Below are 11,574 nucleotides of genomic sequence, written 5' to 3' on the forward strand. Positions count from 1 at the left end.
TAGCCCAATAGTTTTGAAATCCATTTTTGTTGAGTTGTTGTACGTACTTTTTGCTCCAACAAGTATTTCAAACTCAAATGATCAGTTCTTATTATAAAAACTGATCCTAACAAGTAAGGCCTCCATTTTTTAATGGCCAAAACCAATGCTAGCAGCTCCTTCTCATACGTAGAGAGTGTCAAATTCTTCCCTTTTAAAGCTTGGCTTAAAAAGGCTATGGGTTTCTGATTCTGCATCAACATAGCACCCACCCCAACTCCACATGCATCACACTCAATCACAAACTTTGAGTGAAGTCTGGCAATGCTAACACAAGAGGAGTCACAACAGCTTTCTTCAACTCATTAAAGGCCATGGTAGCTTTCTCGTTCCACAAAAAGCATCATTTTTCAACAAAGAAGTTAGTGGGCCTGTAATCTGGCCATAATGTTTAATAAACTTTCTGTAGTAACCAGTTAAACTCAAAAAATCCCTTAAAGCTTTAAGAGTTTTTGGAACTGGAAAATTAACTATTACTTCCAACTTCCTTGGGTCAGCTCTCACGCCCTCCCTGGAAATCAAATGACCCAAGTACTCAATCTCTTGATATGCAAAATGACACTTAGACTTTTTAGCATATAACTGATTTTGCTTCAAAACTCCCAAAATAGTAGCTAAATGTGTCAAATGAGATTCCAGGTCCTTGCTATACACTAGAATATCATCAAAGAACACAATTACAAATTTTCTCAAGAATGGTTTAAATCCATTATTCATGAGAGCTGGAAAAGTTAAGGGAGCATTAGTGAGTCCAAATGACATAACAAGGAACTCATAATGTCCTTCATGTGTTCTAAATGCAGTTTTGTATATGTCTTGAGGCCTCATCCTTATTTGATGATAGCCTGACCTTAGATCAAGTTTTGAAAAATAGTTGAGCCAAATAACTCATCCAAGAGTTTATCAACTACTGGAATATGGTACTTATCTGTAATGGTGACCTCATTGAGCATTTTATAATCCATGCACATCTTCCAAGAACCATCTGACTTTCTGACTAGCAACATAGGTGACGAGAATGAAGATTGACTTGGTCTAATAACTCCAATCTTAAGCAGTTCAACTACTATGTTTTAAATTTATGCTTTTTGAAAATGTGGGTATCTGTATGGCCTCAAAGATACAGGAATAGACTCATCTTTTAAAATAATCTGGTGGTCTCGAGACCTATGGGGAGGAAGGCCCTTAGGCTTCTAAAAAAACCCTTTATATTTTTGCAACAACTCATCAATCTGAGGAGACATGACGAATTGTTTGTGAGTAGGATCCACAGCCATCAACTGGAGCCAAAAGCCCTTTGATCCCACTTTAGAAATAGTGGCTAACTCTTTGTTATCAACCAACTCAGCAGTTGGTGATGTTAACCCCTTAAGAGCACTCTCATTGGATTAGCTAAAAGCTAAATCCAATGAGAATTTAGCTATTGAACCATAAAATGTATTACATTGGAATAACTATATTTCAAGTAACTTCTAAAGTTATTTCCAAATTTGAAAGATACTGTTTATTCATCAAATCTATTTTATATTATTTGTTTCTCTCTCCCAAGGTCTCCATCAATGTCTTTCTAGTTTCTATTTTTAATTCATAATTTAATTAGAATATGATTACTAATTAATATATAATATTATGAATAGTAAAATATGATAAAATAAAATAATTTCATAATTAAAAAAATTAAAATATTTTTGAAATTGATATATTAATTCGAGTTATTGATATATTAATTTAATAAGAATATGATTATTAGTTAATATATAATAAGTAGAATAGTAAAATATGATAAAATTAAATAAATTGATAATTAAAAAAATTAAATATTTTTGAAATTATTAGTTATTCATTAATATATAATAAATAAATGTATAATCTAATGTGGAGATTTGATGTGAATAATTAAAATCAAATTCATCTTATATTATTTTATTGTTATATAATAAAAAAATAGTTATTCTAATATAGAGATTTATTTGAATGGAATAGCTAAAAGTCAAATTTCTCTTACATTCATCAAAAATATCATTTAACTTTAGCTAATTCAATGAGAGTGCTCAGAACCACAGTTATGTGCCATAAGAAAACTGAATGTGTAACTCAGCAAAATTCCAAAGTATAGGCCCTAGTGACAAACAACCATTGCACTCCCACAACCACATCACACCCTCCCAAATTAAGGGTGAAGAAATCAGCAATAAAATTTGTACCTTGCATCTGTACTGCTACAGTAGTAGTTCTGCCCAAACTCTAAACAATAACTCCATTTGCCACTCGAACCTGAATGGACTGATCTTTATTGACTACCAAAGCACACTTCTCAGCCACTGTAGTGTCCACAAAATTATGGGTGCTAGTAGTGTCTATTAAAATGACCACTCTCTTTTTATTAATCTGCCCCACAATCCTCATTGTCTTTGGATTTGGAGTCCCTCCAATAGTTTGCAAAGAAATCAAAGCAATATCACCAAACTACATTGCTTCTTCATTATCATCTACCTTATCTTGATTTTTGGCAATTTCATCATCAAGAATATTCATTCCCTCTAATAAATAAATCTATGGCTTAGTGCATTTGTGACCTTGATGCCACTTATCTTCACAAAAATAGTAAATGTCGTTTATTCTTATTTCTTGCATTTGTGCTTAAGAGACTTTCTGATAAGGCAGTTTAGTATTAGGCAACACCTTAGGTGTCCCAGTATTGACCCTCCTGCAGATTGACCACCGAGATCACTAGAAGTGCCTCTCCAAGATCCAAGATCTTCTAGTCGACCACACATATTGTTCTTGTATCTTGGTCAACCCAAAGAAATCATTCAAGGTAGTGAGATTAAGCATCCTCACTGGTAGTCTCACTTCATCCTTCAAGCCACTTAAAAAACAACTTGTCTTTTTTTTTTTTTCCCCAAAAACCTCTATAATTCTATTTGAAAGCAACTCAAATTCTACCTTATAAGTAGTGACATGATTGACTTGCTTCAAATGTGTCAATGCCTCCATTGGATCATCATAAGCTGATGATCCAAATCTCACTTGAACAGCTTGTGTGAATTCTTCCCAAGAATGGAAAGTGCTTGCTTCACTAGCATCTTGAAACCAAATAAGGGCTTCCTTATCCATATGAAATGAAGCCAAAAAAATTCTTTGGCTAGGAGGAATCTAATGATACAAAAAATATTAGTTTGCCCTATATATCCATGTTGCAGGGTTCTTATCAAACAATATTGGAAAGTCAAGCTTAACCCTTTTAGCAAAGGATCTGTCACCCATGTCTCCAGTGTGCACTTACCCATTCCTTCATTATTATCACCATCTCTGCTTCCACGTTGACTATCCTGATTGTTTCTTTCATTCTGTCCATTACCCTAAGAATTGTTGCAAGAAATTCTTGATATCTGCTATAAAAGCTCCAAGAACCTCTTATCTTGATTCTCCCTTTCAAGTCTTGCGGCTTCCTACTGTTGAAATAAAATGAAAATCGTATCCTCTATCTGTCTTTGTTACCTTTCTTGTTGTTGTCTGACTTGGTTAACTGCATCCACAATCTGTGTGTAAGATCTTGTACCTTCTACCATTACTACTGACTGCTGATACCAACTGTGATGAACCCTTTTGCTACAATTGAACTTCTATTGTAAATGATGACTACTTCGAGGGAGTCAGCCTCCAGAATGATGATCAAGAACTAGACAGAGAAAGAGTAATGAGAGAGAGAGAGAGAGAAGAAGAAGAAGAAGAAGAAGAAGAAGAAGAGAAATTGCACTTGAATACTAGAGTTGGCCTCAACCCCCAACTCATAGCTGCCTTTATACTGAATTTGAGAGATGACCATGCACAGGAAGGATTAAATGACTGTGTTTAATCTCTTGAAACCAACGACTACTTCACTTACAATCCATTAAAGGAAAAATGACACCGTATACTAACTAACATAATTACCAGTACAATAAAAGCAACGACACCATATTCATCCTTATTAACTAATAAAACTACCGATCCTTCTTTATTCTTATGCACTTCATCACATCACCCTTCTACCACACTTCATCACTTCCCGGCCATCCCTACACTTCATCACTTTCAGGCACATAACACCTTCGTATACAACACTAAAGTGATTTAGGTTAAATTGGCTTTTTGAGAGCTAGGCTATGCAGTCAGAACTTTAAATACTAACCTGATGTTTATGGTTTATTATAAATAGAAACCATGATTCTTATAAATTCTGTGGTTTAGAGTTCTTATATACTTGATACCTAATTGTTCTTGGGTGTTTCTAAAGAGAACAAATTCTATCAAGTGATTTCTTTGATTTAGATGTCTACATGCATAAAACTTGGACCACTGAAAACCATTCAACCATTTCAATTTTTTAAGATTGAGAAGACATTAAATTCTACGAGAAGTAGTAAGATGGTATGAAGAGTTCAAATTGTTGAGAGAAATCAATTATCAATTTGGAATAACTAAATCAATCACTAAACAACGGAAATAATTTCCTCTCATTTTGTGTGAACCTATTAGGAAGCAATTAAATATAGCACAATATAAACTAAAATTACACAAATAGAGACAATCAATTTTTACGTGGAAAACCTCTCTGGTGTTGGAGGAAAAATCACGGGACCATAGCCCACCCAAATTTCCACTATCAATAAATAATGGGCATACAATTTTTCTTTCTAGATAGAACTAGAGGGATACAATCAATAATAATCTCAAGAAATAAGTATTTGGCAACCAAACAGTGTGATTAGAAGAGATCTCACCAAAACGTGTTACCGTTCACAGCCCTCGACACTGGAAATACTTCTCCAAACCTGATTTCTACCGTTCAGATTGTAGAGCCTTGTTGTGAACGTACCTACAAAATTTCATGTCAATCAAACCACAAACGACTCCAATCAAAGCGTATGACTGAAGTTGGACGAGCTCCTCTATTTTGGCTACTATCTATTTCTCTCCCAATATCACTCACATATTTTTCTCACCTCTCTCATCTTCTAATAACAACAACACTTAGGTTTAAAACATAATTAATCTAGGTCTAAACCATCTCTCCATGTGGGCTTAATGGTCTCACATAGGCCATCTTCCATATAAGAAGAAAGGAAAATGCTACTCTTTCTACTGGGAGCTCCTGTTGAGATTTTTTATTTTTTTACTTAGTGATTAAGAAGTGTTTTTAATAATATTGTGTTTTTTTTTTAAATTTTAAAGTGTTAAAAAAATGTATATAAAAAAAAGTAAAAAAAATTATAAAATACACTAACGAGAGCTTTCAACAGGAGCTCCCAGTGATGGCTGTAGAGCCACGTTAGGAGGAAAACCCAAGCCAATACGAATGGCATGGTGAAGATCATTCGAGCTTGATTTATCAAAGACAATGAAGTGGCGTGCGTCCGCTTCTCAGGCAGCTTTACTCCATATATAGTGATAATCACGTGAATTGTAAAACACGTACGACAGCATATAATGTGAAGTAAGCTTGCTTGAGAAGACCAATGATGGCCTACTATATATATCATAAATTTTTTGAACGAAATGATATTTAACAATCATTCCAATATAGCAATTAAAAATAAATATCATCATTATTTGTTTTAAAATGAGATATTTTAATATTCCTTAGATTACACTTAATAATCAGATCATTACAATAAACTGGACAGTCTTATCTAAAAGTAGCGTACGTAGAAATAGAATCCTTTCATCAAGTTTTACACGGTCAAAATTAACACACTGTTTTTTCAAGTGTATAAAAGTTACAATATACATCCATCCATCATGATTTGACCGGTCAAATTACGCCACATCGTGTACTTTTACATCTTTTTTTTTTTTATCAATCTTACAACGAAATTCATTAACAAGTCCATGATAATTAGATGTCACAGTGTGTCAATTTAATATTTTATGGTGGCATATATGTTACAAAATGTATGTTAATCAGAAGATGAAAGGTATATTTTCGTGTAATCAATTAATGTTTGGGCTTAGTTTATCATTTAGCGATGCATGCGCATATCAAAGCAACGTGGAATGAACTTTCAAGGCCACATGATACTAGATTGAACTTTAGGTAAGTCAGGTTTCCAAGTCTCAATGAAAAACAACAAAGAAAATGGTATCAGAATTTTCTCCGGAATGCACTCGTGGAGTGGGACTTTGACTAGTGTCAAACAAACTTTGCCTTTACTGTTCCTTTTATGTTTGTTGACCGCATGTATATATTGTCTCATGTGCATGTTGTAAATAAATTAAGATTCTCTACAATTTTTAATCTAAATACATTCCACAATTCGGGAGAGAGATAAATATAGTTTGTAAAGCTTGTTTAGATATAGAGAAGAGATGAAACTATCTCACCTTATCTCATCTAATCTAATTTTAACTAATATCTCACTACTATTTAAAAATCATATCTCTTACTATTCAAACGGACAAATGACATGTTGTCGTGGAGATCTAGTTTTGTATAACATGACTTAAAAGGTCTTGGGAGTCTTAAGGAGAGGTTTAAATTCAGAGATGAGTTGAGATGATTTGTAAATAGTATAATAAAAGTTGAATTATTTATTATATTTAGTGTGAAAATTTGGAAAAGCTGTTTTAAGATTTGAAAAAGTTGAATTGTTTATTATATTGTGTAAAAATTTGAAAAAGTTACAATAATAAGATAAGATGAATTAAAATGAGTTGAGGTGAGTTTTGAATCCAAACTTTTCTTTGATTATCATCAAGTTGTTTGTAGTTCAATTCTTTAGATCTTGTTTGAATTTAGAGATGAAATGGGTCATCTTCCAACACCGTGAAGTTGAAATTTCTAGAGGTACAAGTTGTGGACAGAAAATAAAGCAAAGCTGGTGGGCTATTTTGATGGGTAGATGAGATCGCAAGTCACGTGGTCAAGAAAGAACCTTCCAACACACGATTAATGAAAATATCCTCTCTGTAGCTTTGACTTTCTTTTCTTCAAGTCTCAAGTTTGGTTTGAACCCAAATCCCAATTTACGGCTCAAGTTTGATTGCCCCGCCCCCGATTACTTTTCTTTTTTAACGTGTGTTGCCCATCTTTTTTTTTCTAGCACGGCGTACACATATTTCTTTGTCCTTCTCATTTAGGAAACATGAACCGTAATTTACTCGTAAATCAAATTAGAAAAGAGTTTTTTTATTTTTTATTTTTTATTTTTTTTTTATTTTTTTATGTACAAGTAAGTTTGCATATAAATCTATGTATTAATATTATTGTCTTCATATTTTAAATTTAAATTAATATTATTTTTAATAAAATCTACTTTCTGACCAATCATATTGAATGAATATATGTATTAGTATACAGAATCGCTTACAATTAAATTTTTTCATTAAAAAAATTTACGTCGACTCGATTTGGGCCTACCAATAGAGCCATTTTGAAGGAGAAAACGACCTTTTTTTTTATTTTTTTATTTTATTTTTAACTCGTGGGGTGGAAAAAGTGATACCACCCACTAACAAATGTTCACATCTGAATCCTTGTTAGAGGCCATTTTTATATATAGAAAAATGGGCAGTGGGAAGGACTATCTCATATAATTAATCTATATACTAAGTCCATAAATTGATACATTTTTCCAAAGTTTCCTTCGTGTGAAATTTGAAAGCATTTTCTCTTTGACTTTTCTTTCGCACAATGCTGGGCACGAGGATGACTCGACTCGGCTGCCCTTGATCTTGTGGGGTCCTAATCTATTCCAAACCTGCCCTAAATTATCTAAATGTCCTTGTTATACGTTAATCAGCGTTATGTTATCTTGGTTATAAACTTTGGTTGCCGTTATTATAGGAAGAGAGATATGTAATGGATGGGTTCATGTATTTACACAACCATGAAAACAAAGTATACGGGCCTAAGGTTATAATGGTCAGTTCAAAAAGGTCGGTTGACTTTACAACGAACAAAGGGGGAACGGCTGCAATTTAACTTCCCGTGTCAAGCCCTGGTGTCCATCTGAGCAAAGCAAACTAACCCAACTTCTTTTCTTCTTCTCTCTCGGTAAAAGTTCTTGGTTCCTTAAATTATCTAGCTTCTCTGGAAAAGTTCTTTGCAACCATGGATGCGAAGAGAAATCCAGGGCTCATGTTTTCTCTACTGTTCTTCTCCTTATCTGTCAACAACTATCTCTCACTTGGCGCTGACACCATATCTGCAAACCAACCACTCTCTGGGGACCAAACCATTGTCTCTGCTGGTGGGTCCTTCGTGCTGGGTTTCTTCACACCAGGTAACTCTTCGGGCTCGAAATACTATATAGGCATTTGGTATAGCGAAGTTAAAGTCTCTACCCAAACGATTGTTTGGGTGGCAAACAGAGACAAACCGGTCTCTGATAAAAGTTCTTCTGTATTAAGAATCTCAGATGGTAATTTGGTTCTCTTCAATGAATCCCAAATCCCAGTCTGGTCCACAAATTTGAGCTCCACCACTTCAAGTGCTGTAGCAGCTGTTCTTCGAGATGAAGGAAATCTTGTTCTTAGAGATGGGCCTTCTAATTTATTAGAACCTTTATGGCAAAGTTTTGATCACCCAACTCATACATGGCTTCCTGGTGGTAAGATTGGATTGAACAAAATTACAAATGAAAACCAACGTCTCATATCATGGAAGAATTCTGAGGATCCTGCACCAGGACTCTTCTCTCTTGAGCTCGACGCAAACATCAGTTCATATATTATTCGCTGGAATAGATCCATCCAGTACTGGACTAGTGGACCTTGGGATGGGAAAATTTTTAGCTTAGTTCCTGAAATGAGGACCAATTATATCTACAACTTCAGTTATATTAACGACAAGAATCAGAGTTATTTCACCTATTCTGTTTACAATCCTTCCATCCTATCTCGATTCGTAATGGATGTTTCTGGGCAGATAAAGCAATCCACATGGTCAAATTATACCAATGAGTGGTTTTTGTTTTGGACACAACCGAAAACGCAATGCGAGGTTTATGCATTTTGCGGGGCCTTCGGCAGCTGCGATCAGATATCCCAGCCTTTTTGCAAGTGTTTGAAAGGGTTTGATTACAAATCGCCCAAGGACTGGTATTTGTCGGATTATTCTGGTGGTTGCGTGAGGAAAACCCCCTTACAGTGTGAGAATACCAGTCCTGCTAATGGGCAGAAGGACAAGTTCTTGACAATGCCCAACATGAATTTGCCTGTACAAGCACAATTTTTTGGGGTTGGAACTGCTGCAGAATGTGAATCATCCTGTTTCAATAACTGCTCTTGCACTGCTTATTCTTATGACGCCAATAATTGTTCAATCTGGATTGGGGAGCTCTTCAATCTGAACCAACTCACAGAAGATCAGATTGGTGCAAGAACTCTATATCTCAGACTGGCAGCTTCAGAGTTTTCAAACCACAAAAATAATAAGGGAGTTGTTGGTGCTGTTGTGGGTTCAGTTGCAGGGGTAGCACTTTTACTCGGCCTTATTGTGTTTGTAATCCTTAGGCGAAGGAAGAGAGCTGTTGGAACAGCAAAATCAGTAGAGGGTTCGTTGATGGCATTTGAGTACAGGGACTTGCAAAACGCGACCAAAAATTTCTCGGACAAGTTAGGGGGAGGAGGTTTTGGTTCTGTTTTCAAAGGGACGTTACCTGATTCAACAGCCATAGCAGTCAAGAAACTTGAAAGCATCAGCCAAGGAGAGAAGCAATTCCGCACAGAAGTCAGCACAATTGGGACAATCCAACATGTAAATCTGGTTCGGCTTCGTGGATTCTGCTCGGATGGTTCTAGAAAGTTGTTGGTGTATGATTACATGCCGAATGGCTCTTTAGAATCTCAACTTTTCCACGAAAAGAATCCCACTCAGGTTTTGGACTGGAAAACAAGATACCAGATTGCTCTGGGAACAGCGAGAGGGTTAGTTTATCTGCACGAGAAATGCAGAGAGTGCATCATACACTGTGACATAAAACCCGAAAATATTCTTCTAGATGCGGAGTTTTGTCCAAAAGTTGCAGACTTTGGCCTGGCAAAACTTGTGGGGAGGGAGTTCAGCCGAGTCCTGACAACCATGAGAGGCACAAGAGGTTATCTTGCTCCGGAGTGGATTTCAGGGGTGGCCATTACGGCCAAGGCTGATGTTTACAGCTACGGAATGATGCTTTTCGAATTTGTCTCAGGAAGGAGAAACTCTGAGCCATCTGCAGATGGCAAAACTAGATTCTTCCCAACTAGGGCTACAAGCATTATGAAGGAAGGGGGCGATGTCCTTGGCCTTTTAGACCCCAGGTTGGAGGAAAAGGCTGATGTAGAAGAGCTCACAAGAATTTGCAGAATTGCTTGTTGGTGCATCCAAGATGACGAAGCTAATAGGCCACCAATGAGTCAGGTAGTTCAAATTCTGGAGGGAGTTTTAGAAGTGAATCCGGCCCCAATTCCAAGATCTCTTCAAGTGTTTGATGACAACCGGGAGAACATAATTTTCTTCACCGAGTCATCCTCGAACCAAAGTTCACAGGCACGAAGCAACACCTCAGCTGCTTCCTCCCAGTCGAAGAGTGACGGCCAGCAACAAGTTTGGAGACCCGAAGAGCAGTTGAGTGAGAACGTTTGAGCTCTGATGTGTTTGGGTAAGAATGCAAGTTCTTATTTTATTTTTGTACTAGGACGTTTGTATATTCAATGGAACCATCCCTCCGCTTTAGAAAAGAAAAAAATAAAAAAATGAACGGTTTCAGGTTTGCTTTAAAATCTCAAAGAAGGTGATTGCCTATGACTTCTACGGTAGTTATTGGCGATTTTTATTTTATTATGTTTATTTAGAGATGTAAATAAGTCGAGTTTGAGCTCTCGTTTGGTTACACAGTTTAGATGAGATGAAATAAAATATTTTATTAAAAGTTGAATAAAATATTATTATAATATAATTTTTAAAATTATTTTTATTTTGTAATTTAAAAAATTTTAATTGTTTATTATATTTTGTGAGAATTTAAAAAAGTTATAATGATTATATGAGATGATATGAGATGAAATAGTTTAATTTTATATAATCAAACTAATCTTGAATGAACAATAGGTGATCAAACTCTGTTCATTTAATTTTTATTCGAATGTGAGTCGAGTCTGAGCTGATTACCTAATTATTTAATGTTTACAAAGTTGATTTATTTCTTGAACAAGTTTAAGCTTATTTAACAACAGCAGGAAACTCTATGAGAATAAAACTGACTATAAATGCTAACTTGCCACTCAAATTGTAGTTATTTCTAATTAACGATGCAGCCAAACACGCTATAAAGTGGCATTTTGATTCAAGTACTCTCTCCCCTAGTCACCTAGTCCATTTTCACAGTCTTTAACTTGTCCAGGACAAAGAAAAATTAATTTTAATTATTTTTTGATGCGGCAAAAGAAAAATTAATTTTCAGCTCTGTTCTTATATCTGCAACATCCATAGAATCCTCGACTAAAAATTTCTGTCTCCACCCATAATTACTAGAACAGTTTTTTGACGATTTACTATGTTCTCTTGTTTTC

General features: G+C 35.3%; 1 protein-coding gene across 1 annotated transcript; it reads left to right on the forward strand.

Annotated features, from left to right (window-relative positions):
• The first annotated feature begins 7,992 nt into the window (after positions 1-7,992).
• LOC108991986 (G-type lectin S-receptor-like serine/threonine-protein kinase At2g19130) lies at positions 7,993-10,776 on the forward strand. The gene has a single exon (XM_018966417.2). It carries the CDS (start codon positions 8,135-8,137, stop codon positions 10,646-10,648), a length of 2,514 nt encoding a protein of 837 aa, XP_018821962.2. The 5' UTR covers positions 7,993-8,134; the 3' UTR covers positions 10,649-10,776.
• The last annotated feature ends 798 nt before the right edge of the window (positions 10,777-11,574 follow it).

This window comes from Juglans regia, chromosome 1 (assembly GCF_001411555.2).
Source record: "Juglans regia cultivar Chandler chromosome 1, Walnut 2.0, whole genome shotgun sequence".
NCBI lineage: Eukaryota > Viridiplantae > Streptophyta > Magnoliopsida > Fagales > Juglandaceae > Juglans > Juglans regia.